Source organism: Primulina eburnea, chromosome 11 (genome assembly GCF_022965805.1).
Source record: "Primulina eburnea isolate SZY01 chromosome 11, ASM2296580v1, whole genome shotgun sequence".
In the NCBI taxonomy this organism is placed as follows: Eukaryota; Viridiplantae; Streptophyta; class Magnoliopsida; order Lamiales; family Gesneriaceae; genus Primulina; species Primulina eburnea.
The window spans coordinates 452,765-480,667 of NC_133111.1; the positions used below are offsets into that span (position 1 = coordinate 452,765).

The window sequence follows — 27,903 nt, forward strand, 5'->3', positions numbered from 1 at the left end:
ATCTTTATCCAAACAATTTCACAAAATAAGAGGATTGAATTTTTTTTCCTTTTTATAATAAAAACAATCGTGGATGCATATTGATTTTTTAAGATGTTTCGTGATTTGCATTTCACCACGCAACAAATGTACTAATGTATATTCATGCCTCAATAATGTTCAAACAATTTTACTTTTTTATGTATTTGAAGTTTTGAATGGAAAATTATTCGGTATGCAATTTTGAATTTCTAAATTTTAATTATTTTTAATATAGCGATTGTAAACGTTACAATTCAAACCGATTGATGGCACCTTTCATTAGTTCTGGGATTAACATCTCATCTCTCTCCCTTCTTCTTCCTCTTCTAGCGGCGCCTGTTAAATCCACTGCAGGAAATCGCTTTATGAAATCTATTTGTGGGATTTTGATTATATAGTAGTGGTATTCAAAGAAAGCGCTTCCCCTTCTTTACTTCATTTTTACACTCAGGTTTCTTCCCACTTGCTCTAAATGTTTGATTTTTATGTGGATTTTTGGGTGTCTTTTAGGCTAGATTTTGTTGTTTTCGAACTTCTTGATTAGATGAGTTTAATGGTGGGTTTCTTGGAAATAATTGTGAAATGGGTTTTCTAATCTTTTCTTGAAATGATTTGATTTAGTTTTTATAATTTTATGTGCCACTTTAGCATTTTCTTTATTGGAGATGCGTATGTTTTCAAGTGGTTCACTTGTAGTAGTGTTTATAAATTTGGTTGATTTCATTTAGATCCATATCTTCACATTTTCGTTTTTGCATTTTTAAAGTTCTTTTTTTTTTAATCGGAATGAGATGTTTTTGGAGTGGTTCACATATTGCATTTTTCACGATGTATTTTAGTAATTGAATAGCTCGTATCTTAAAAAACCACCAAAATTTTTCAGGAGCCAGCTTACTCTAGTTTCTGCCCGTTGCGTTTAAAAATGAGTTAAAGTAACCTGAAATTTCAGTTAGTCTTTCTCGTCTTTTAGATTTTCACATTACCGTGTTATGTTCTTGATAGCAGTTCCAGAGACACCTTTTATGACTTATGTTTGCTAGATGAACAGTGTTGATGAAATGTATGAATGGTATATCATGTTTCTGTCGTAACTTTCCGATTACAGTGAATGATTTGAGAGCGAGAGGTGGAACTGGAAGGGATCTTATTTTCGGGGCCGCAGTAGTTTGTAATTAGGATAGACAAACTGGTTAACCGGAAGTCCATGTCCTTGATTTTTTGGTTTCCTAATTTTCTATCTTGTTCTTAATATTGTAGAAATATGACCAATCTCATTTCCCTAGTGCAAGGATATGCATAATTCAATAGACTGAAGCGCTAATTCTGTCATTATGCAGGATCCCATTCGGCTGTTTTATTTTCAGACTGACAAACAGTAAATCACACTAATTGGGTGAAACAGTCTCTAAGGGCACTTATTTCTTGCAAGACAAATCAAGAGAGAACTTTAGCTCCAAAGCAGCCTGCTATGGTAATGCTATTACTCTCTTTAACTCCATCTCTTCCTTTTGCTATGGGTACAGAATGTTCACTCAACAGGCTAAATTAAGGTCAAGAACTTTACACTAAAAAGTTGTGCTTTGTTTTGAAACTAATTATTGTGTTTGGTTGGGAAGGAGTTGAGAGAGATTGATTTTACAAGTGTGAAGTATTTCTGATCCATTTAAGTATGCTTTTCATACATATATACCGTTTCCCTTTCGTTGAAGTTTTTAGCTGTCATTTACAAAGAAGATGAATCAACTATTACAATAGAAAGAGCCAGAGAGATTTGAAAATGGTTCGATGTTCTTACATCTCTTTCATTTTGTTAATATGATCTAGGCAACAAATGAAAATCTACCCCCAAACGTCATAAAACAATTGGCAAAGGAGTTGAAGAATCTTGATGAAACCCCTCCAGAAGGCATTAAAGTAGGTGTGAATGATGATAATTTTTCGGTCATATGTGCTGACATTGAAGGCCCAGGTATTAATTAATTCATATTTTGCCATTTTCTTTTGTCATATGGGTGCTTTTTTCCTTTGTGAATAATAATCTGTAACCTTGCAGCTGAGACGCCATATGAAAATGGAGTTTTTCGCATGAAGTTGGTTTTGTCCCATGATTTTCCACAGTCCCCTCCTAAAGGTTTGTTTTCTGGTGCACGTAACATAAATTCCACTTAGACAACTCGTTCCAACTATAATTACCATATTTTCAGTTGTAAACTTCCATTTTGGTCAAAGGTACTTGTGTGTTCTTCAATTTTAATGGCAGTTTGTGCATGGGAACTTTGATTTATGTAATCTTCTCTTGGTTTTCTTTTCAGGCTATTTTTTGACCAAAATTTTTCACCCAAACATTGCCACCAATGGTGAGATATGTGTTAATGCTTTGAAGAAAGATTGGAACCCATGTCTTAGCTTACGGCATGTATTGATTGTAAGTTCTGTCAATCTTGTGATGATCTTATCGAAGTTAGATGTTCTTCCAAGCAAGTGATTTTGTTGACATAGTAAATCATGCATTATTATTTCACCTTGCTCATCTTTGTTACTTTTATGGTAATTTACAATGACGTCACCAACTTTTCGGTCATACGCTCTTATGAAATTAACAGGTTATCAGATGCTTGTTGATCGAACCCTTCCCTGAATCAGCTTTAAACGAACAGGCTGGCAAGATGCTGAATGAAAATTACGATGAGTACGCCAAATATGCCAGGTAAATAATGCCATCTTATATCATTAAACTGCCTCATTCAGACATAATAATTGCTTACGCTGCTGAGTTTGTGGGATGCAACTCCTGTATCTCTCATGATAATGGAACCATTTAATTGGAATGCTTTGAGTGACATTGAATTTATGTGGTATAGTAGAGCTATTGAGTGCCATCCCTGCACAAACAAAAGAATTTTTCCCTAAAACCTCGACCTTATAACAATAACAACTGTTTGACTTTAGATAAAACGGTCTTACAATAAGTAAGGACATTTCTTGAAGCGGAAAGGTGAAGACTTTTTCGAGGTTTTTTTCATGCTTCCGAAAAGTTATTTAAATGCGATCTAGAGTGGAGGCCTTGCCTAAGGTAAGCTTTGCTTGTCAATAGCAAGCCCTCGTTACCACAGCGCTACAGAGACAAACAGCCGAGTGAAAAGGGGATGAACGAAGATTAACTGATTGAGCTACAACCACAAATGCTATAGGCTATATAGGCCTTAGGCTGGAAACAACGGAGCTGCTAGTAAGATGTTGATTGTTTTATCTTTGCCAAAACAAAAAAAAAAAAAAACTGGTTAAATAGAACTAGATTAGACAAAGCAGGAGTTATTTTTCCATGCATTTTGATGTTGTACGAAAGCAACTAAATCCTGCCAAGACTTGAGAATAAATCGCTGGTGAAGAATCGTGCGAGGTGATTGAGTGAGAAACCGAAGATATACAGTCTCAATTTTCTTTTACGTTTTTTTCTCTCATCCCATCATCAATCATTGAGATGATTGATATTTAATTGTTCATTCACTTTATGATAGTTCCTGTCAGATCCCCTAACTATTTGTTGCATGATACCAAGTATTTGTCCTTGAAATGGATTATAAGCATGCCCGATGTTTAGATGATTCTTTATTCTTTGGGTTTTTGATGTCGTAGTCACCAAACGCCTTGTATCTGTTAAATAAACAGGCTTTACACCACAATACATGCTCTGAAGTCAAAGCCAAAACCAAAATCCATCGTATCTGAGTCCACTGCCATGAACATGGACCAAACGAACTCTTCACTGAATGGTGTTGATCAGAAAAATACAGCAATGGAAACTGTCACACCCTCCCCGTTGACCCCTAAACCAGGAAATGGTCAAGATCTTCCATCTGTCATAACTTCATCCAATGAGACTGGAGTGGACGAATCAACAGCGGCTCCAGCCACACAAAAGAAAGAATCTGGGCTGAATAAAGTTCCGGCAGACAAGAAGAAGGAAGCTAGAAAGAGAAGCTTGAAGAGATTATAAAGCTAGATTGATATCATATAATTATGTCAAAATTTGTGTTGTTCACTGGTTATTGAGTGCTCGTTCCTTACGCATAATGAATTTTTCTTTTTGGACATGTCATAAAAATAACGTATACTTCTTTATATGGCTGGCTGTCTTGAATATTTTGATTTCATTCTTTTAATTTCTAGTTCCTTGCAGTAGCGTTTGAAAAAAGGATACGTCAAAATCAAGAATTCACTAGTGGTTGACATTGAAAAATATCTTAGTCTCGGTTACTTTGCACTCTCAATCTATATCACTAACAGATGCATAACAATTTACGAACACGGGGCGTGCTTTAATTGATTTAGCATACACACAATCCCAAAATAAACTAACAGCGCTGCAGAAGAGTCACAAAGTACATACCAAAATGAAATAGAGATTTCATCACCATCATGACACAAACATCGTCAAGAGCTTGAAAAACCATAAAAGAAACGATGAAAAATGAAACTAAAAACACATTACCCTAATCAGCCCTCTCTGCTCCCTTTCGTCTCTAGATTTTTGGCCCCAATTTTTTTATCATAATATAATGATAAATTTATTAATGGTCGGAACATTACTTGGCCATCATCACCTTGACAAACTCTTCATAGTTAATTTGCCCATCACCATCAACATCCGCCTCTCGAATCATCTCATCAACCTCTTCATCCGTTAGCTTCTCACCAAGATTTGTCATCACATGGCGCAGTTCAGCAGCAGAGATAAAACCATTTTGATCTTTGTCAAAGACACGAAACGCCTCTTTTAGTTCCTCCTCAGAGTCAGTGTCCTTCATTTTCCGGGCCATGAGATTCAAGAACTCGGGAAAGTCGATGGTTCCATTACCGTCGGCATCAACCTCGTTAATCATGTCTTGGAGCTCGGCCTCCGTTGGATTCTGCCCCAGAGATCTCATCACCGTGCCAAGCTCCTTGGTTGTTATGCAACCTGCATAAGGTGTCAACTACGATTAATTGATGCACTAAGGGTACGCAAATACTGGGGTTCCTCACTAGAGAGGTTGTAGCCTTTTCATATCTTTAAAACCAAGCCAAAGAAATGAAACTAATAGGAATACAAAATCAGAACACGAATCATTCGTCATATGAGACAATGACAAACACAATAAACGTTATCCAATGCATCATAGTCCACGAAACAGGTGCAATTACATAATTACTAAGAATCGTTTTAGATGATAAAGAGGCAATCTATACTACGCAAACATGTTCCCAAAAAATTAGATAAATAAATCGCAAGGTGAATCCTCCCCCTTGAAAGAATACATATCACTAGACCAGTCATAAAACCATCAGTTGTAGCAGTTTGTTCAGTTTATATATATATATATATATATATATATATATATATATATATATATATATATATATATATTTGAAAAACAAAAGTTGTATCTCAGATGTCTTCTGCTTCATTTTTCATCATACATAGACCTTCCCCCTTCTCGACCATACAATCCTAATGAAGAACCGTCATCTAGCTGGGAAGGTCGGCAAAATTAATTTCATCCACAGGAAGTAATTAGCTCCATCCGCCTTGAATCCAATGTCAACAGAATAGTTTTGCATAAATTTGGTATAATTTCCATATTTTTCAACACTAGTCATACACAGAATGCTACCAAGATATTTCCGACACCCATCACCTAAGCAGGTGCAAAAACTAGGTGAGCAGAGCTCGAGAACCGAAAACCTAACGGAAACTAAACCTTCAAAAAGATTGGGGGCAGTACCACCGTAAATGGATATAAAACACCAAAATTTCCCTAACAACATCACGCACACAAACATGATAATCGATCCATACACCACAAAAAGAGAGCAAAAAACAAGAAGAATGATCGTACCATCGCCATCCTTGTCGAAAAGGCTGAAGGCCTCCTTGAACTCAGAGATCTGGTCATCTGTCAACTGATCCGCCATTTCTGCACCTCGAATTTAAACGAGAGAGTGATCGTTCTGGAGAGCTAGATGAGCTGTTCCGATTGAGTATCGTATCGTCTCTATATATATATTATCTACGTAGGCATAGAGAGATTAATTCTAATCTCTTTCCAGTTTGATTTGATTTAATTTAATAATAATAAATTATATATTTATTAATTTTTTACGTTTTAAAAGCTTTTGATCCGATCTCCCCGCTTTGCCCTTGGCTGACAATGAAATAGGGATGCATTAACGTAGGGGCAAATTCGTAATTGTAAATGAGACGTGAATTGGCTAATTTCTATACGCGGTTCTCACGCGGTGTCCCCACGTTCGTTGACTGCCACCTCACTTAATTTATTATTTGTTGATCGGGCTTTTTGTCAATGGGCTTAGTCCAGTCCAGTTGGGCCACGATCTAAAAGCGAGTTGTATTTAACCAGATCTCTCATGAGTACACACACACTGTAATTTTTTAAATAAATTGATAGACGCATAAATTCTAGATATTGGAATTGTTCGATTTACTTTAATTCGTTAAAACCAACATAAAATTTGAATTATCTAGACTTTAGTTAAAGTAGAAATTTAGTTTGAAGACCAAATTGAATATTATATATGGGTCAAGTTTAATTACTATTAAGATATTTACGGGACTAATTTGTGACTGAGTCAACTTTCGCTAAAAACTTGGTTTTTCGGGGCAAAGATGGAAAGGCAATGGAATAACGAACCTTAATTTCAACACGTCCGATGTTGGATCATATTCATGCAAGTTGAATTCCGTTTTTATTTTATTTTATTTATTTATATATCAAATTCTTCTTGGCGGACCCAACTTTTGTTCTTGCTTCTCCACCTTTTCTATTTTTGTTTTTCCTATATCACTCTGTAAATTTTTCAATCGGAACAAAAACCCTGAAACCAAAATTGTTATCTTTGTTCAATCTGAATGATGGGTATGACAGGTTTATCGGTTTTTGTCGCTCTTGCTCTGACTATTGCTTCAGCTTCACTGTTCCTGCACCAGGTGCAGGGGAATTCTGAAGGGGACGCACTTTACGCACTTCGGCGGGGCTTATCCGACCCGGATAACGTGCTACAGAGCTGGGATCCGAACCTCGTGTGCCCTTGTACTTGGTTCCATGTCACCTGCAATCAAGACAACCAAGTCACCCGCCTGTATGTTTGTATAAATCCGATAATTGATTTGATTCGTCCTCATGTATGCTTGACACCTCTATCTGTTCTGTCTGGAGTTGGAGGGTTTTTTTTATGGGTTGTGCTTTTCTTGACATTTGGCATGAAACTGTACGATTTTTGGTAGTTCTAAAGTTGGTTGTCTGTATTGCTTGTGTGATTTAGTTCTAACTGGTACTTATTTTATCTAATTCTTGGGAAATCTCTTGGTGATTTTTTGTTCAAGTATGTTAGGTCAGTTGGAGGAAAGAAAATATTTGAATTCCCATTTTTTTTTTAAATCTGGGTGTTAATATCTGGTATTTTCTGAAAAAAAAAATTATTGGTGCATTCAAGTGAAGAGATGATTGTATTTTATGTTAATTTTTATCATTTTCCTGTTAATTGAGGAGGTGGCTGCTGTTGATAGTCCTTGGAGATTAGATAATCGCTCCATCATGTTGTTAGCGGTTCATGGTGATCTTGACAGAGAACTAACGGAGAAATTCCACTGCTAGCTGTTGTTGAACATGGTCAAATGATAGTAATATTTTGCAGATTTAACACAATCTATTTCCAACATCTAATGTCCAAGATTATGATACCGACTGTGAGGAAGAATGATGAACGAAAAAATGTCGTTGTTGAACATGGTTAAATGATAGTCATATTTTGCAGATTTAACACAATCTATTTCAAGCACCGAGTGTCCCCAGTTGTGATGCAGACTGTGGAATATTCGTTTATATTGCTTTTTCTTCCCATCATGTTTAGGGTTTTTTTCTACGAATGAAACTGTTCTTCCGCAAATCACATTACGGTTGTTTAGATGGGTTACAAGTTTAAGTTTTTACTTGTATCAGCCTATTGATCACAATATTTTCTTTTGGTGTTTTCTTTAGGGACCTTGGCAACTCAAATTTGACAGGTCATCTAGTGCCTGAGCTCGGGAAACTTGAGCATCTCCAGTATCTGTGAGTATTCTGCAACTCATGTTTTGTTTTGCTATTAGGTAGTGCATTGTTTCACTTCCATAAACAGGACTTTGTCCGTCTATGGTGGCTCGCAGTTAACGTTCTATTTATTCGTTTTATGAGATGAAAACATGAAAGAATTATCACTTTCATTACTCTATTTATTCGTTTAATCACTTTCATTACTCTATTCTAGAATACACTGAAATGTAACTTCCTTTTATTTTTCTTTCCTTTTTTGTTTAATATATTTCAGAGAACTTTACAAAAATAATATTCAAGGTACTATTCCAGCAGAGCTTGGTAATCTGAAGGGCTTAATAAGTTTGGATCTGTACAATAACAATATTTCAGGAACAATCCCTCCATCATTGGGAAAATTGAAATCTCTCGTCTTCTTGTAAGTTTGACCTCAATTTTCCATAGCTACTGAATTCACCAACATTCCCCTGGTATATTTTGTGGTGTGGTTCATTTTCATATATCAATGATCCACAGCAGATTAAACACCCCTTCCTTTCTCCCTTTTATTTTCTTCTCTGCGCTGTGCATAGCCATGTGAGCTTATGACATACTTCCTATTCGACTTTGAAATAAATAAATACTCTTGCAGGCGTCTGAATGACAATCAGCTAAATGGACCAATCCCAAGAGCACTTGCTAGTATATCTAGCTTGAAAGTTGTGTAAGTGTGCTTGTGATTTGTACTTACACACACAATTGGCTCATTTAACAAGTGCAGGATGTGATTGATATATCTCCATTTGTAGGGATGTATCTAACAATAACTTGTGTGGCACAATTCCTACCTCTGGCCCATTTGAGCACATTCCCTTGGACAAGTAAGATACTTGATTAAAAGTATTGTTTGCATATCCATTTTATTAATCCATTCCAACATTCTTTTGTGGATATATATCATATGGATAGTATTATGATTCCTTTACCTTTGATTTTTTATTCATGAATTATGCTGAGATTTACCCCATCGGTCTTTGTTTTTGGTTTTGCAGTTTTGAGAACAACCCTCGTCTCGAAGGTCCGGAGCTGCAAGGACTTGCAAGTTATGATACCAACTGCGTGTAAAGAAATGGTGTTAGATGCTGAACTTTTCATATTTAACGTTTTCGTATTGTTACTTCCTAAAATTTGTCAAGTTGTGTATTGATTCTCTGCTTTGTAAACTTGATGTTAATCCTATTGTAAGCACTGGTGATCGAGTAAATTGACCACTAATCATACCACTACAATTCCAGCCAATTCCTTTTAGTCGATCACGAAATGACTGATTTTTCACCTGCTACGTTAACTGTATACCCGTAGCAAATTATGTATTTACAAGTATGCCAATATGTAATTAACTGTTGGGCCGTAACACTGCGCTACATCAAGAGAATCTCGTGCAACCCCGTTTCTTCACTTGGGTGGGAGCACCTCAGTTTTGGGTTGACTCCATCCCGAAGGTGTGGGATAAGTGCATTTATCCTTACACAAAGGAGAGTTTTCTTATGTGTGCAGCATGAATGAATAATGCAAATATTGCACATTAACATAATTTTACGGACAAAGCCATAAATGATTATTCAAACAATAAGGAGAGTTATATTGACCGAATCAGCGCAAAAAATGATCCATCGTATATGTTTTTTTTTTATAAATATTATATATATGATTCATGTCTTTGAGACTTTGACTGAGAACTCGTGCTTGGCAACTAGAATATACGCATTGAGTCAAAGACATGAAGCAAACCCATGCTACGTAACTAGAATACACACATTTGGTTTATGTCCGAAACGAGGCAACCAGATAATCTGTATGTTGCTGAATCAATTACCATACATTATTGAAATAAGAAAAAATTTAGAAGTCTACGAGTCCCACAATTGCTTTCTTAGCGCTATGTACACATAAAGTACCATCTAATTTCATTGCTATGAGCTGTAATCTATCAATGCTCTACTATAGGAGAACGAAACAAGGAAGCCAATGTTGAAAGCATTATGCCACGTATTCATTTCAAGAATTCTAGTAGCTCTATTGCGTAGAGCATTCTCCCGAGTCAGAACTGTCTAAAATCGAATGAGTTGCCAACCAAATCGTTTTGTCCATTTTCTTGAGTTCTAGGATCCTCAAACTATTGATGCAAACAAAGAGTCATTATGCTCGAGTGACCTCTCTGGATTTCTGTTCTGGAGAAGTGGAGCAATATCATATTCATTTATGTTTTTCTTCTCTCCGGGTGGACTCTTTTGGCTGCACTGGAGCAAGATTTGCAAAACATCCCTCATATTTGGCCTGTTCGAGGGAACACTACCAGTACAGATGATCCCGAGTTTAAGCACACAATCGATTTCATCCATGTACTGAGCCTCCTTTATATCCTCATCCAATGCATCGGCTAAATTTTTACCTTCTTGAATGTGACGCCTAGTCCATTCAACTAGAGACATGGTCTCATCTCCATTATGAGCTTCCCTCCCTGTTACCAGTTCAAGTAGGACGACTCCAAAGCTGAATACGTCTATCTTTTCATTCACCCTTGCAGTTTGAGCGTACTCTGAAATTTTTGGTGAACAGCTGATTTTTAGTAGGGATTTTGTTAAGAAAATATTTTCGAGAAAGTGGAAGAAAATGAGTACCTGGAGCGATGTATCCAATGGAGCCAGCTATAGCTGACATGGTGTTCGGCTCAGAGTTCTTGATCAACGTTCTTGCTAGACCAAAATCTGCAATCTTTGCATTGAATTCTGAGTCTAGTAAGACGTTACTTGATTTCACATCTCGATGGATGATAGGCGGTGAACACGCGTGATGCATGTAGAATAAACCTTGAGCAGCTCCAACGGCAATCTGTAGCCTCTTAGGCCAGTCCAATACCACATGATGAACTGAACCTGAGAAAGAATATTGTCTCTTTTTTCCATGAAGCCATCTATCCAGGCTACAATTTTCCATGTACTCATAAACGAGAAGTTTTGATTCCTCACTCGAGATGCAGCAGAGTAGTTTCACTATGTTGGAGTGTCTAATCGAACCAAGTATCTCAACTTCTGCTAAAAATTCCTTTTCGAGTTTCTGATTCAACTTCGTTGTATCCCATATCTTCTTAACCGCAACATACTCACCTGATTGACGAATGGGAACACGGTAGACTTCCCCGGACCCTCCACTTCCAATTAAATTGTTGTCAGTCAAACTTGATAATATGCTTCTTTCTGTGAAGCTTAACCTCTGGAATGAAGTGAGTTTCCAAGTCGAGTTCGATATATGCTTTCTTTTACGGTAACTTCTGATCACAAAGATAGCGTACAAGATAACCACAAGGAGTGTAAGTGCTGCAACACTTGAGACTGCAGCAACAAAATGAGATGAAATAGTTTTCGACTTTTTGGCCTGACTATTACATCGGCTGAGGCCTAGTGAAGGGTTATTTGCACAAAGTCCGGCATTGTTCAAGAAACTGCTGTCAAAAGCTGCTGTTTCAAACTCATCTGGAATTTCCCCGAAGAGCTGATTGGAGGAGAGGTTGAGTGAAGTTAGCTTCAAACGTCCAATTTCAGGTGGAATTTCCCCTGAAAATTTGTTTCTTGACAGGTCCAGGTCCAATAATTGTGGCAAGAAACCAATTGATTTGGGGATTTCACCAGAGAGCTGGTTTCCGCTGAGATTCAAGAGTGTCATAGACTTCCATGAGATTATATTTGTTGGGAGATAACCAGAAAGCCCATTTCCATCTAAATAAAGAATCGCGAGCAACGGAAGACCAGTCAATTCTTGAGGAATCACACCACTCAATAAGTTGTTGCTGGCTTTAAACTCCCTCAAATTCTCCCAAGAAGATATCTCGGCTGGAATGGGACCGGAGAACTGATTGTTCTCCATATCAAGCAACGATAGTTGAGGGCCGATGGTACTCGGGAGCTTACCAGTGAAATGGTTGTCACTTAGTTTTAACTGTAACAAATTTGATGATGTCCACATCCCATCTGGGATTTCACCAGAAAGACTGTTTTCGTGTACGAAAACAACTTTCAAACTGCTGCAGTCACCTAGAGACTGCGGTACTCCACCAGACAAGTTATTCTTAAAGGCAACCACCCCTATAAGTACTTTATTAGCACACAAATATTCCGGCAATTTACCAACAAATTGGTTTTCAGATACTTGAAAAGTTCTAAGCTTCGAGTAACGGCCAAAATCTGGCGGCAATTCGCCTGACATTTTATTGCTAAACAGCCCGAAATCTACAAGCCCAGGTAATCTACCAATACTTGTGGGTATTTCACCAGATAATTGATTGAAAAACAAAGCCAAACCAGTAAGGTTAGTTAACTTTCCAAAATCATCCGGTATCGTCCCTGTCAAGTTGTTTGCTGAAAGATCAAGAACCTGCATGTTCAAACATTCAATCCTCCGAGGAATGGAACCAGACAATCCATTTTTGTAAAGAAACAAGTTTGTTAAGTTGTCGAGAAGCAAGAGACCATCTGGTATGCTACCATTCAAGCCATTATCAGACAAGTCGAGAAACTCCAGAGCTGACATGTTTCCAATACTTTGAGGGATTTCTCCGATCATATTTGTTCCGGTCATCCAGAAATTTTTCAGTTTCTTTAACTGAGTGAAACTTGACGGGATTCTTTGCGGTAAAAACCCATTAGAATTCAAGTTTAGCTCTTCAAGATGCGATAGGTTGCCAATATCCTGGGGGAAAGAACCATTAAACAAGTTATCGTATAGATAAAGAGTTTTGAGGCTTGATAATCTCCCAATGGCTGAAGGGATATCACCGCTGAACTTGTTGCTTCCCAAGTCTATGTACTGGAGCCGAGGCGACAGCCGGTTAATATCATCAGGTATCGCTCCAAAGAATGAGTTATTAGAGAGGTCTAGATGCTCAAGATTTGAACAACTGTAAAGAACATCAGGGAAATAACCCGAGAAAGAGTTGACTTGAAGATTAAGATAAGTGAGGTTACTAAGGTCGCATATGAACGCAGGGATTGTTCCGGCAATAGTCCGGTTCTTGATCTCGAGTTTCGTGACTGAACCATTGGAGCAAGTGATTTCAGACCAGGTGCAGTGGTCTGAGGAGGGTTTCCAGTGACTAAGGGAAGGGGGATTGGACCAGTTTTGTTTCAGTAGAAGTAAGGTGTTGTGTTCTTGATTGGGATCAGAATCTTGCGCGTTTCCATCCAAGGATAGAGCGAAGAGGAGGAAGATGAGAGTAGGGAGGAGGTGGATATGGGAGGGTGACAGGGTTGTTTTGGTCATTTTTGGAGGTGAATTTACAGTGTGTAGTTCATGAGTTGAGATGGTTTTCAGAGGGAGAAGATGAAGATGGAAATTATAATGCGGGAATGGAAGTTGGAGTCGTTGACTTATAAAATACAGTTTGAAAGTTCAAACAACCTTTTCATTCTTCTAGAAAGGTTAATCATTTATAAAAAAAAATAATAATCAAGGGACCCTTTTAAATTTAAATTATAAAATTATTATCTTTCTATTTACAAAAAGCACTTGAAACAAGATTTTAAAAAAATAAATAAATAAACCGAATTTAAAAGTTCGTAATTTTTTTTTTTTTTTAACCTAAAAGAAGAAGGAAGAAAGAAAATCGTGGTGATCTCTCAGAGTCTAGGGAATGTTACAAAGTGAAGGATTAGCTTAAACTTTCTTTTCGGATTTTATTTATTAGGTCTCCTTTTTTTGACATATCAATTAATCTAGATTTCTGCTATGCTGTGAGTGATGTTTGGCTCGAGCGCACACCGGAGACAAATTTAGCTTCACAATCCAATCTTCTTTTTATAACCTTTTTAATATTAAATATTATTAAAATATTTTTCAAGATAAGATACCTTTTACATATATTAAATTTATGAGTAAGTACGTGTTTATTCGATTCAAAATTATCATGAAAAATTATATTTTTGACATAAAAATTTATATTTTTCATTAGTTGGGTCGGGACGGAGATATAGCTCACAAAATTGACTCAAAGACACTAGTTTTTAGAAAACACGATCTTTATACACTTAAATTTACAAGGAAAATGTAATGTTGATTTTGAGTCAATCTCTCAGTTCGACAGAAAACAGAAGTTGTAGGCAATGTTTGATTTTGTTTTTTTTTAAAAAAAAAAAATAACATCAATATTTTTATCTTATTATATTTTCTTTTATAATAACTAATTTCATATCTCATGACGTAGTCATCATTGAAATAGTATATTTTGTTAACCTAAACATGACATTCTTGATCTTGAAATTTCTAAATACCATATACAACAAAAAAAAAAATCATTAGTTCAATTGAATTTTCAAATCTACTGTAATTTTATTTTTATTTAAAAATAAAACCAATAATCAATCCATTTCAAAAACAAATTTCCAAAAATCTTATTTTTTTCTATGTAAATTTTCAAAAACCATAAATAAAACTTATATATATAACAATTATTAATATTTGTTTTTAACCCTCTTCTTTATTATTTCGTTGAATTTGCATTGGAAATTTGGTTGCCTTTGTTGAACGGAGACCACTATTATTATTATTATTATTAAATCGAATTATTTGACTTTGAAAAAATGACTACCGGATGGGGGCCCAAAAATTGGTTGTACATAAAACCACATCTCTTAAAATAAAATAAATAAATAAATACTTGGAAGATATACTTTAATTTTTAATCAAATGCATAGAAATCGAAGATTAGTTTAGTTTATTTGAAAAATAAAATAGATATATTAACAAATCAGTCAAATACTAGATTTTATGCTTCAACAACAAACGTTGCTACTTGGAATGTATTAAGAAGAAATGTAAATATTTGTATAAGACGGTCTCACGGGTCGTATTTTGTGAGACAAATCTCTTATTTGTGTCATCCATGAAAAATTATTACTTTTTATTCTAAGGGTATGTTTGGTAGCCATGATAAGAGAATGATTATTAAATCATCATTCCTTATCTTGTGTTTGATTCATTTTTTATTTTTTCTTCAAGTCCTTGATTATGAATGAAAGCCTCAATAATCATATTATTTGTGTGATTAAATATCCCTCCTCAAATGTGTGATAATGTATAATTCTTGAGTAATGATCATGATAAGATTGTATATTGACCATAATACCCTTGAATAGTATTCTTCAATATAATATAAAAATTAAAATTAGTGAAAATTTAATAATTAATATAATATTTAAATTTTTATTATATTTTTTATAAATTAATTTCATAGATTTTTATTATTTTCAATTATTTAAAAAAACAATAATATTATAATTATCACTAAAATTTATTTAACAATAAAATTAATATTTAAAATATTATTACTATTTTAATTATTAATTAAATATATATTTACACGTATATTTCTAATAAATATATTTAAATTAATTTAATAAATATAAAATATAATTATAAATATTTAATTATCTATCAAATTATTTTAAGAATATTTATAATTATTTTAAAAATACAATAATATTGTAATTATTACTAAAATTTATTTAACATCAAACACTCAAAATATTATTGTTATTTAGTTATTAAAGTAAGTGTATATTTACAAATTTATTTCTAATAAATATATTTAAATTAATTTTAATAAATGTAAATTATAATTATAAATATTTAATTATTTATTCAATTATTTTAAGAATATATATTTAATTAGTATTTGGAGTATTTTAGTCATTATAATAAAATTTTAAAAATTAATTCATCATTTTAAAATTATACCAAACATCATGTAATTTATCTCACCATACTATTAATCCATATATCTCATTTTTTAATCACTCTAATTATTAATCATTTACTTATCTTATCACACGTATCAAACGGGGCCTAAGACTATTAATTTTTATTGTGAATATCGGTAGGGTTGACCCGTCTCACAGATAAAGATTCATAAGACCGTCTCACAATATACCTACTTCAAAAAAAAAAATGCCAAACAATTAATTCTTCAACAATCGATGACTCTACTTCTCGGATGAGCTCCCTCTACTTCCCAAAGCCAACAACTGCAAAAGATCAAAATAAAAACAATCAAACCCCATGTAACAAGAAATTCAATCAATATTTCATATAAGAGTGGGTTTATTCGTAAACCATGCTCATATTATATAATAAAAAGTAATATTTTTGTATAAAAAAATATTATTTTATAGATGACTCAAATAAAATATTGATATCACAAAATTAACTATTAATTAGATATGTGTTCGAGCTTTAGTTATTCTAGGTTTTTATATATTATTTTATTTATTTAAGAGGTGACTATCACACCCTACGGGCCTAGCCTAATTTTTCATTTATTTATTTTTTTATTTTTCAGATTCAATAATTGGTTACCATTTACCAATTTATAAATTCTATGTTTCACAATTTTATTTTTAATTACTCTTATTTCTTGATTAAATATGTTGAAAATGAAATATCGATTGACGTGGAGAATAAAATACATGAATTATTGTGGTGAGTACCTTCTGGGTTTTATTCTGCTTATAAAATAAAATTATAATTTGAAATATATTTAAGTAGTGTTTATAATAACTTATTTTTTTATGTATAATATAATTTCTAAATATTTCAGTAGTTAGAAATGTGGAAACAGTTGAAATAAGATCTTGTAAATACTGATTTATTTGATTTTTTATTCATGATTGTTTATTTATAATTAAAACTTGTGTGATTTCAAGATCAAACATTAAATTATGATTCTAAATTAAAAATCTCATTGTATTAACTGATTAGCATAGGTGAATTTGATTAGAAGTTTTGTAGAGTAAAATATAAGAAGTATTTCAACCTCTAAATAAAATTGATTAATCACTTTTCATTTTAAAAAAAATTATGTTTCTTAGTCCCAAATTTTGTTTTTGATTTTGCTCAATATGATTCAAATTCAGAAGTTGGTCTCATGTTAATTATTATTCTTTAAAATTAATTTAGGTACTTTTAAATAAATAGAATTTTTTTATGTATAAGCTGCGAAACGGTCTGCCTACTATTGTGTTTTTCAGGGAAGTAAAGATTGTTAGAATCACAGGTGGTTTGCAAGCAAGGAGCTGCTTGCTTTCAATTTCAAATGATGCAGTTGGTCTCGAGGAAATGGAGGAAAATTCGTTCACATGACGAGGATATCTACAGCAAGGATTTATCCCTCCCCACACGCGACGATTCTCGCCCCATCGACTCCCAAGGTCTGTGATTTTGCTCAAATTTTTGTTACGAATTTCAGCTTGGTTTGGAAGGTTGAATATTCAGCTTTTAGTCTAATCGTTTCACTCGCTTTTACGTAAATTCTATGTGCGCGTGAATGTGTTCAGAGCAAGAAGATTTGGTTCGATCCTTTGAGAAGAGTCTAGCTTATCAATCTTTTATATGGAGGGTATGGCTATGATGAATGCTGTATTCTATTTGTGCAGCGTGTTTGTTATTGCGATTGACTTTGTTGATGAGGTTGGATCAGTTCGAATTTCTTCTTGATTGTGTGTTTATCGAGGTTTTTTTATGCGTGCCAGGGTGTGTTCGGCGGTATGATATTATGTTATGTGTCTTTCCTCATGTTCTCAATCTATCAACAGACTTATTCTCCGTGGGAACTGGTATTTTCATCTAGTCATTCACTACTGAAACACAATTATAAATATTCGTTTTTACGTATTTTGCTGTTAATGTGCACTTGAATATGTTCACCATTCACATAGTGGGGTAGTTGTTTTACCAAGGATTCGAAATTGTAAAAATGTTTCAACTCTAATATCATGAGCCTGGCTTATGTATCTTTGAGAGTGACACATTAATATTTGAATCTTTGTTGTTGCTCTATTTGTACTTTATGTTACTTAATGATAGCAATGAAGTCTGCAATAGCAAAAGGCAGGCCTTCATAACAATTTTTTGGATCTCCCCATCTCGACGATGATTCTGTTGATATCAATGCCTGAAAACATACCATAAAGTACAATCAAAATTGTCTTTTAACTATTTGAATTACAGTCCTAATAAAATTGAATATACAGATCAAACTAGTACGAACTGGAATTGATTTCTCTCCTTCTATTTTTTTTTTTGTTTTAAACCTTCTCATTTTTTTAACCTTATATTTATCTTTGAATATCAAGCAACAATATCTATTAGTTGTTTTTTAGCAGTCTGGGAATGATCAGCTGAATTATTTTTTTACAATTTTCCTAATAATAAAACCCCGTTTAAAGAATGAAAAGATCTTGGAAAATGGACACACACAACACGGTTGGATTTTTTTATTCCACGCTCTAGGAAAAGATTAGCAAACCATTGGAAAAAGAACTGGCGTCTATGCCATGGTACCGATTCTCATGTCGATGTTTGTCATTTCTATCTCACATGCAGCGTTTTCATGCTTACTTTATGTACGAGGTTGATTCTTGGAGCATAGTGGCTGCAGGTTTGCTTCTCTCTCCTGGTTTCATAGGCAGATGGATGTGCAATGCTAGATAATGATCTTATTATGTACGCTAATGGGCCGTTGGGTTGTGTTTGGGCATTTATTCTCTGTTGGAACCCCCTAGCTGTTAAGTCCTCCTAATAGAAAGCTCTTGTTTATAAATTTAGTTTTGGTTTTGTACTGTCCTTATTGAGGCATGGAAGATGAGATTATTGTTCCTAGAATAAGTCGGTTAGGAGAGGTTCATATTATGTCAATGTCGCAACATACCTACTACTTCTTATTTAGTTCTACAAGCTTTCCTTTCTGTGAAGAAGTTTGTATGCATTTAGGAAGCCGTGGTCAAGATTTTCGATCTAAATTCCATTTGAGACCAACTTTGACAATCTACCAGAGCTAATTAGATGCCAACGTACGGGATCATTTCCCCCCTCCATATAGCCTAAAGGGCATGCTTAATTCATGAGATCCCAGTCATTCGGAGTTCTAAAGACTAAATTTTAAGACCTTGTCAATTTGAACATCCATGATAAAATGGAGCAACCTTACTGCTATCCCATGGCCTGTCACAATTTGCAATAAACCTATTGAACAAATTTGATGCTTCCGATTTGTCTTATTCTTGTTTGGTGAATTATATACCATTTATAGAGTGAATTAAAATGATACAACGCTGTTAATTGTGCCACAGATTTAGCAGCTGTTATAGTGTGCCTGATGCTCATCACTGGCTTAATGCACAATTCAAAACACCATCATCTGTGGTTGTTGTACTCTATATTACCTGGGACATTGTTGGCGATCTTTTGGTTGCACCACATGCTGAGGTAGATTTTAAATATTGGAATCACCAATTATTTTCCAGAGTCTTCATTTTTTCTCAGATAAAAAGTTCGTTGGTTAAAACTTACGGTGGATATATTTTATCTTCAATGAAAATTGACCAAGTTACCGCGTCACATTGGTCTTAAATACAAGGATTTGTGACGTTATTGTGACTACTGATGCTTGAATTGGTTGCAAGACTACAATCACCAACTTCTGAATGCTTCTGCTGTCGTGACGATAACCGGATCAATTTTAGGTTGAACTTAAAAAAAATGACTGTACTGCAGGTTGACAAAGTTTCGGTGGGATGCAATGTGGCTTCCTCTAGGGCCACTTAGGTAAACCCTACACCTCGCTTTTGATGTTTTTTACACAACTGTGGAATAATGTGGTTTTCAAGCTTGCAACCCCGACATGGTTAAGTTTATTAACACCGCACCAATGCTTTCCCAAATTGTAGTGGAACTGCAGTCTGCCTTTATGTAGATCATTTACTCAACCAGTCATCCGAAGAACTTAGGAAACTTCGTGGATATATGTATGCTTACAAGGCTTATTGAGAACCACTTATGTACTTAAGTTGGTCATTATTATCGGTTTAATCTAAACGTACAGCAGTTGTGATCGGTTCAAATCATATCTACTGTTTCAATTGCAATACCGTCTCATGTATATATGCTTTCATCTTCCTTCCTACGACTGTAAAAATATGGTGTATATTCCAGGCATGAATCGAACCATATCGTATACAGAGGTTGGTTTTTTATTTTATCGTCTGGAATTCTTTTACTTCTAAAATATTTAGTGATTCAACTTTATCTTCGTTACAATTAATTCACAAATTGCCTTAACATTATTATGCTCCTGAAGCATGACCATTTGTCAACTTTTCTTAGAGGCAAATGCATGATTTAGATGGATTTAAAAAGTCTAATCAAAATGCACTACTAAAGTATTAACATATAAATCCTATGTACATCATAAGTATTAAGGTTTTAAAGAACACATTAAACAACAACAACAATAAAAAAAATATCGTTACTGGGAGTGTCAGGCTTGCGGTGGTTGAGTCCTTCCTGTATGAGAGCACTGACAATGAAGACATAAAAACAATCATGGGTATCACAATACTTCTCGAGTAACAAAGAGAATCACTGAATAGCATCACTTCTGGTTTCACCGATACAGAGTCTTGGGTTCTGGTTGTATCAACTATCATGCCTTTAAGCAGCCATTTGCAGAAATTTGAATCAATTAGTGTTTGTTCCGGTAAAAATCCACAAATTGATGAGAATTCCATTCTCCTTTCGCAAAAAAATTCCACATATACCCGGTTTCTGTATGGTAAATGAATCTTTCTGTATATCACCAAGTCTTGATGACTGCATCACCGTGGATTAGGATCGGGAGCTCGTCGCCAGTATCTCCATAAACTAAGAGCCAAAATTGCAACGCCAGAAATGCCAGCTAAAATCTGCAGCATAGAAAACGGGGTGCAAATTAACAAGGAATAAACAGAATCAATATGATTGGTACACAAATGAATGGGAATAAACGTAACTAAAGAATATGTTAGACGATGACTAATTTTGGTATAATAAATCTATATGGAATAAATGGAACTTCAGAACATGTTGGATTGAAGAATGGTATATTAACTGTTTTCAAGGGGGAAGAAAAAAAGATTAGTATAATAACAGCACTGACCTTGGCATCGCTACAATAATGAGTTGGGACAGAACTGATAAATGGTTTTATCCACTTAAATCGAGATGTCTGAGGCATTAGAATTACTACCGTATACTGCTTTGTACAAGGAAAAGGAATAATCCTTTGCATTGCTGATTGGGCTGTTAAAGGACTCAAGGTGTTTCTTACTCTTGTACGACTCTCATCTTGAAGCTGCAAGTAAGATCAACCAGAAAAAGATAACTTGGAGACTAATTGTTTAGAAAAAAGTATTATTCCGACAAATGGCAATCATGGGAAGGAGGACACGGCACACATATTATTCCATCCAATGGCAATCATGGGAAGAAGGAAACAGCACACACTTATTTTTTACTTTATTCATATGTTTATTTTACAGCACGAATTGGAGGTGATAACATTCAACTGTTCATAGATTTCTTTCCAAGAGGATCTTTGAAACTCTAGCCAGATGGTTCTTCCACCAATAATTGACGGACTCCAAAAGTATTTAGTATGTTGATCAATTTGCTCAACTCAACTGCTCTCTTTGAAGGAAGAATGCGCTCTTAGTAGTAATCCTATGGCCATCTCTCAGTGTTGCAAGCACATGAAACAAACAACAATAAATTCAATAAAGCAGTATGAATGCATGAGCTCATTTACAAAGTCCGAGGGCATATGCAGGTGAATGTTGGGTCAGGATTATATGGAATAAATATTTGTCTTAAATGCAGGTGCGTACACATTTGCAGTTTAGAATCCAAAGGTGATGATCATAGTGCCAATTTGCTCAAAAATAAAACGAGTAAAAAAGTAAACAAATGATTACAGGATGTTCATCACAAATATGCTTATTAAGAAACAAAATTTTGAGTTGACAAATACCAACAGCTTGAAACAGTAACAGTAGCTTCCAAAGAAAGATCAAATAGAACAGTGTATTCAACCTGAAACGAAGCACCGACATCACCAGAATAAAGCCTTGACTGATAGCTGCGAAGAATCCTCTCCAACCAATAATAGTTCTCCTACAAGAACAAGAATTCGTGTAACCTATGGCATGGAAAATTCATAAAACTTAGCAAAAAGCTGTGAATGCAAATATCATAATTAAGTAGAACGGATTCAATACTTCCATTGTCATTTAAGCAAGCAACCACATGGAATATAAGCATTATACATGTAACAAATACCTGTGATCCATTTTCGTGGGCCCTTTGTTCAATTTCGAGGATGGTTAACACATCATCAATAGAAGGACCCTTTTCTTGAAGTTGCAAAATTTCATCTAAGGCAAGATTGACCTGTGTATTGAACTGCGATTCAGATATCAGCTTAACTGGAGCAAATCATTAAAGTGGAAGAAGCTCACCAGTGTTGAAGAGATGTCAGGATCACATGAAAAATTAACAGTTATGTCACCACGAATGTTACCAATTCTTGAAGGTTTGTTACCACCAAGGAAGACAGAAACTCCAGCAGAGTAAATCTGAGATATACATTATTTAATTGAAAGCTTAGCACCATATATCCTTGGTTAAAGAACTCGGAGAAGAAGAAAGACAATAAGGAAGACCTGTCCAAGCTTAAACCGGAGGACTTGTACTATTTTTGTTTCCAGAAGCTTGCTCATGAATCCAACCAAATGAACATCTTCCATCTGCAGTATATGAGAAGTAAACATAATTCTGAAGTTAGGAAAAACAAAGAAGTCCCAATTCCTAGATAGATCACAATAACGTTGTAAAGGTACGTCATTACAATGTTATCATCATTGAGCTCAAATATTGATATCGGATAAAATACAAAAGAAGTCCCAATTCCTAGATAGATCAAAAAACGTTGTAAAGGTACGTCATTACCATGTTATCGTCATTGAGCTCAACGGGAAAGCATAGCTGGACGGAGCACTGGGCTTCCACCATGGGACTATGAACTACTTCTCTGCAGGTACCAAAGAAAAGTAGAGATGAAATATCAGTTGGAAGGTAATAAAGATGAGGATAAATCTTAGAATGGTTAGTACCCATTTCCCAACCAACATCCAATTGATGTTACTTATCGTGAAAGAAATTATTCATAGCTCGAAGATATGTTATATCGACCTAATTACAGTGGAGGGGAAAGTAAATGGTAAGCCTTGAAGCTCATCTCGTTTGAAATTCAAAATTGGCTCAGGAGGTCTAGGGATCCCACCCTGTGTAAAAAGACAAAGCGTGTAAGGCAGTATATCCATATCACCAAAAAAAGGTTAAGAGGGACAGCCAGCACTGACCAAATACTGCAAAATCAGAGGCAAAGCAATAGCAGGGTCAATGTTTCCAACAAGAACAACTGTAAAAGTCGATGGATCCTTAAAACAATTGTTAAAATATTCACATGATTTGAGTGGATCAACTTTCTGAATGTCACCAATTTTAATTGGCTGCAAGGAAACATCAATTAATATGTAATGTTTAGGGAAACACTGAATAATTTAAAAACCTAATAACTTTAGCTAGCTTACTCTGAAAAAATAAGAACTTCCATAGTTTAGCTCCCTCACGCGATTTGCAAATGCATTAAAAGGATCTCTCTCTTGAGCACGTACAGATTCTTCTGCCATTTGCATAACTATTTTCACATCTTCTTCACTAGGTTCTAGGTTAGTCATGAAGAGTTGATAGACCAACTGGAAGAGAGAAATTAATAACATTTATACATGAATATTACCTGGACATTACTCGAACAAGAAAAACCAACAGTGAAAAAACCTACTATGAGCGAAACAGAAAGGCAATCAAAGACAACTGTAAAAATGAAAAAAGCCTAAGCAAGCAGAGCAAGGCATTAAAAATACTGCAAGAGTATAAACAACAAATCGCCTGGCAGAAGTGGTGAAAAACTATTGCTTAATACCATACTTTCTGAATGGCCAGCAACTTTGGCAAACTCGATGTAGGTACTAGAATCTTGAGCAAATACAAAAAGGAAAAACAAAGAAAAGTAAAATAATGAGAAATTTTTCAGCAATATGAGGCATGAGCACTACCCCAAACTCTCAAGTTTGAAAACAAGAATCAACAGAAAATACAATTTGCAATGTGATGAGAGAAAATACATGGTTAAAGAACAAAATATAATTTCATTAAGTGTGAGAATAGCATTTTGCTTTTCCATTATATGTTGTCATACTGTGAGACTATAAAATGCTCACAATGATACAATACAGATATTAATCTAACACTGATAGATCAGACAGTAAAAAAACATCCCAAAAGAATATCCACATTAACAAAATGACTTATGGACAGCTGAAATTGAAAGGAAGAGAAGATTGTGTGATAGGCAATTCAACAGACATACCTGCAGTGCAGTCTCCAAGTCTGAAGGCGAGCAATCACCAGAAAAACTTCGCATATATGCTCCCAGTTTGGTGCCAACTTCAGCTCTTTTACCAGCAAGCATATCCATAAGCACTGAAGGTCTATATCCAAAAACACCAATTTCTCCAGCAATAGTTGGACCCATTGAACATGAGAAATATTCGCATTCTTGGAGTTCAGATAGACCCCCATATGAGAAACCTGTGAATAGAATCTATTGAAGAGTAGTTAATTGCAAACATTTTAGAGCTGCATATTTTCCAGCATGGGAAATAATGCAACACTTTCAGCTCCAATGTAAATATTTATTTCCTTTCCCCTGTTATGGCCTGTAGAGTGTTTCAAGTAAAATAAATCTCAAGGTTCAATCTTCCATCGTTCAGATACATGTCTGTTAAATTTTGAATAGTTGGAAGACATGAAGAGAGAAAACACACACAAACAATTCAATTATGAAGACCTATATCCACAAGGCATGTGCTCAAATAGCTAAATACTTGTACAGCTTGAAACACAGGTCAAGCAAAAGTAACGTTACCTCGTCATCAAGGAAGTCCGTGCATTTATAGCAAATATGCATTCCGTTAGAAAGGATCAACTCAGTTGCGCCGATGCCAGGATATTCAAACTGATGTGCCACGTGACTGGCAAAAGTAAAAATCTAAAATCAAACAATTATATAACTGTAAAATTGCCAAGTTGCTGCATCTAAATGTATTATGTACTCATGAGAGCACTTTCTCCTGTAAGAGATATGAGCAGGGGTATTGGAACCAAATCAACCGATGACGAATCAGTAGAAGAAGGTCTACTTGACTTGGACTACAAGTTCAAGTAACATCCTGTTTCACTGTCAATGGATTCTAAGCTTACCCCGAAGTTGGCTTTGCCTCCACGATTTCCTCTGGGATGTGTTCTTCGTCCCAAAAAGGAATGTTTTGGCTCTCCTCAAAAGAATTGATCCGAGAAACAACAGTGCTCAAATCATTCACTGTAGCAGTTGATTGAGGCTCAATTGTTTTTATAACACAGCCACATGATGTACGGAAATTTTCTGCATATTTGGATACCTCAGAAGCTGATACATCTACCACCACATAGATAAAACATGTCAATATTGCAACATTATGCTATTGATAAGCCCAGAAGAAAAGAGTTGTCAAATGCTCACAGGGTAAAAGAGATTTGTGAAGTTGAGCCTCGTACTCAATCCCAACAACAGGTTCATTTCGAAGAAAATGCTGCATAACAAAATAGGAAGGCTGACATGAAGCAAGACTTTGTTTGGATACTCAAAATGAAGCTTTCAATAATGCAAAGACGAAAAAGTGGAAGTGGTGGCGAGTAAGAGAACATCACTTACCTGCATATATTCATCTCGTAAATTGGTGGATTGCATTTGATCTCGCTCTAGATACACAGATTCAATCTCTGACAGTAACATATCACGGGCAACAGATATTTCCCGTTCAGAAAATCCATGTATTCGAACCCTTGCAACCTAAAATAGATGCATAAGTGATCTGTACAACTAAATTGCTAGTTCAACTTCAATGGGATAAAGACTAACCTCTGTCAGCATTGATTCCAATGCTTCAATAGTCCCATTTTCCTTACAGGATGACGTCATTATATAGGCCTTCGTTTGACGAACCAGAACATCTGCAGCAGCTGAGCATGAAAAGTATGGTGGATCCCTTTTACGAGATAATTTAAAGAACCTTTGGTTCAGAGCATGAAAAAACATGGATTCAGAGAGTAAATTCCGATAATCCTTCACGGTTTTCAGCTCATTGACCTGAACCTTGCAACTGATCATCACTGCCGACTGTCACATTTATGATTACAATATCAGGCTAGATATATCTATGTAGCCTACAAAAGGCAATGGAATCAAAAACTGCAGAAGTAGATGGAGAATCCATATTCTGACCCCAGCTGCTTCAGATTCCACAAAGATTGAAAAGCGTGGCAACTCGTGTGAAGGTACTGTAAAGCGTGGTATGGCTGTAGGACTAACATCTGGAATTTTGTCTTCAAAGTGAGTCTTTATCAACTCAACAACACTCTACAATGGAGAAGTAGCAAAGCAGCCAATTTAACATGATTGGAAAGGTAATTTTTCCAAACAAATATAGTAGTTTTCAGAAACGTCTAACCTGTGTATCAGGAAAATCTCCTACAGCAATTACAGCCATATTCTGCATTTGGTACCACTTCTTGTAGAACCTCTTTACAATCTCAGGGGAAACTGTGCGAATCACCTTTTCTAGTCCAATTGGTAAACGCTCTGCATACTGCTACCAGACAAGGAGATTATGCCCGCCATAATGTTTCAGGAACTAATGGCCTGAGTCCATGTTATGACAAACCAGATAAAGAAAAGGCATTACCTTTGATCCATCCATCATGAGAACCCAATGTGCTTCTTGCATCCTTCCATTAGCATTTCGGCTTCCTCGATACTCTTCCATGACAGCTCCCCTTTCTTTTTCCAAGTCACTAGCTGATACACGAACCTGTGCTACAAAAGCCGTGGCAGTGTTTGAAAAAATTATAAACACACGGTATGCTACAAAGTATATAAATGAAACAAACCCGTACCTCAGAACTGAACTCCGCCAAAATTGAAATAGCCTGAGATAATAATTGAGGCTTGTCAACAGGAACAAATAACTCATAAACAGTTTCATCCGCTGAAGTTACCGCGTTCTGACAGGCACCAAATTCAGCGCCAATACTTTCGAGAAATTTAACGATATCATGATTGGTGTATTTTGTAGTTGCACTGAAAGCTAAATGCTCAACTATATGAGCGACTCCACGCTCTTCCTCCTCCTCCAAAACTGAACTGCCATGAGTCAAAAGCTGTGGTTAGCAGACGGTCAATCAATTGAAGAGAACGATTGATCAATTTACAAGGATAAGAAAGAATTCGAATTTGAGTTGAAGAATTGTGAGAAATAAAAGCGTACGTACCCAACCTTGACGACGAGTGCAAGAGCGGCGCGCATTTTTGGCTTGGAATTGGAGCGGACATAGTAAGTGAGGCCGTTGGCGAGGCGGCCATAGTCAGCGGCGTACGGAGTCTCCGACAGTAAGTCGTCATAATTGACATTGAGGAGCTTCAAGGAGCGGAAGCGCGGTTTCCTCTTGCCCAGAACCTGCGGCGAGTCTCCCGGTAGCAAATCCATTTCAATTTCCGTTATCTCAAATCCCAATTTCCCCTATTGTCAGAAATAAAGATTCATGTTTGCGTTAAATATGCCTGCCTGTTCGGGTAGCTAGGTTCACAAACTCTGCCAATAATTGACACCGTTGAAAAGAGTCAATGCCCATAGTCGAACAAACGTAATGTAAAGTGGGCTTAACTGGGAAATTGGTCTGGGCTTAAAGAGTGTAATAGTTTAATTTGAAATTGGGCTGGGCTAGGGCTTAT

General features: G+C 35.4%; 6 protein-coding genes across 10 annotated transcripts; 3 read left to right on the top strand and 3 right to left on the bottom strand.

Annotated features, from left to right (window-relative positions):
* Positions 1-263: 263 nt before the first annotated feature.
* LOC140804327 (ubiquitin-conjugating enzyme E2 22-like) lies at positions 264-4,141 on the top strand. 4 transcript variants are annotated; one of them, XM_073160271.1, is made up of 7 exons: positions 266-472; positions 1,386-1,492; positions 1,846-1,990; positions 2,075-2,152; positions 2,334-2,446; positions 2,625-2,728; positions 3,691-4,141. In XM_073160271.1, the coding sequence occupies exons 2-7, from the start codon at positions 1,490-1,492 to the stop codon at positions 4,016-4,018; spliced, it is 771 nt and encodes a 256-aa protein (XP_073016372.1). In that variant the 5' UTR covers positions 266-472; positions 1,386-1,489; the 3' UTR covers positions 4,019-4,141. The 4 variants fall into 4 exon arrangements, with proteins under 4 accessions (XP_073016373.1, XP_073016372.1, XP_073016370.1 ...); XM_073160269.1 differs by having other exon boundaries at positions 267-472; positions 1,359-1,492; XM_073160270.1 differs by having other exon boundaries at positions 268-418; positions 1,359-1,492.
* A 195-nt stretch (positions 4,142-4,336) lies between these two features.
* Positions 4,337-6,147, bottom strand: LOC140804329 (calmodulin-7). The gene is made up of 2 exons (XM_073160273.1): positions 5,901-6,147; positions 4,337-4,981 (listed from the first exon to the last, which is right to left on the bottom strand). Exons 1-2 carry the CDS (start codon positions 5,974-5,976, stop codon positions 4,608-4,610), a joined length of 450 nt encoding a protein of 149 aa, XP_073016374.1. The 5' UTR covers positions 5,977-6,147; the 3' UTR covers positions 4,337-4,607.
* A 631-nt stretch (positions 6,148-6,778) lies between these two features.
* LOC140804318 (leucine-rich repeat protein 1-like) lies at positions 6,779-9,392 on the top strand. Its single transcript, XM_073160244.1, has 6 exons — positions 6,779-7,161; positions 8,061-8,132; positions 8,389-8,532; positions 8,746-8,817; positions 8,903-8,974; positions 9,146-9,392. The coding sequence occupies exons 1-6, from the start codon at positions 6,932-6,934 to the stop codon at positions 9,216-9,218; spliced, it is 663 nt and encodes a 220-aa protein (XP_073016345.1). The 5' UTR covers positions 6,779-6,931; the 3' UTR covers positions 9,219-9,392.
* A 457-nt stretch (positions 9,393-9,849) lies between these two features.
* LOC140804315 (uncharacterized) lies at positions 9,850-13,495 on the bottom strand. Its single transcript, XM_073160238.1, has 2 exons — positions 10,775-13,495; positions 9,850-10,692 (listed from the first exon to the last, which is right to left on the bottom strand). The coding sequence occupies exons 1-2, from the start codon at positions 13,407-13,409 to the stop codon at positions 10,265-10,267; spliced, it is 3,063 nt and encodes a 1,020-aa protein (XP_073016339.1). The 5' UTR covers positions 13,410-13,495; the 3' UTR covers positions 9,850-10,264.
* A 3,624-nt stretch (positions 13,496-17,119) lies between these two features.
* On the top strand, positions 17,120-20,158 carry LOC140804319 (uncharacterized). The gene is made up of 7 exons (XM_073160245.1): positions 17,120-17,350; positions 17,477-17,538; positions 17,672-17,755; positions 18,525-18,579; positions 19,271-19,406; positions 19,695-19,745; positions 19,868-20,158. The coding sequence occupies exons 1-7, from the start codon at positions 17,236-17,238 to the stop codon at positions 19,965-19,967; spliced, it is 603 nt and encodes a 200-aa protein (XP_073016346.1). The 5' UTR covers positions 17,120-17,235; the 3' UTR covers positions 19,968-20,158.
* Positions 20,159-20,338: 180 nt separating this feature from the next.
* LOC140804314 (zinc protease PQQL-like) lies at positions 20,339-27,761 on the bottom strand. 2 transcript variants are annotated; one of them, XM_073160237.1, is made up of 21 exons: positions 27,444-27,760; positions 27,069-27,315; positions 26,858-26,983; positions 26,624-26,761; positions 26,398-26,532; positions 26,035-26,292; positions 25,828-25,965; positions 25,636-25,705; positions 25,338-25,551; positions 25,003-25,108; positions 24,445-24,678; positions 23,606-23,770; positions 23,375-23,524; positions 23,205-23,296; positions 22,962-23,043; positions 22,676-22,759; positions 22,472-22,588; positions 22,293-22,403; positions 22,047-22,127; positions 21,115-21,309; positions 20,339-20,881 (listed from the first exon to the last, which is right to left on the bottom strand). In XM_073160237.1, exons 1-21 carry the CDS (start codon positions 27,656-27,658, stop codon positions 20,795-20,797), a joined length of 3,045 nt encoding a protein of 1,014 aa, XP_073016338.1. In that variant the 5' UTR covers positions 27,659-27,760; the 3' UTR covers positions 20,339-20,794. The 2 variants fall into 2 exon arrangements, with proteins under 2 accessions (XP_073016338.1, XP_073016337.1); XM_073160236.1 differs by lacking the exon at positions 20,339-20,881 and having other exon boundaries at positions 20,891-21,309; positions 27,444-27,761.
* Positions 27,762-27,903: the final 142 nt, after the last annotated feature.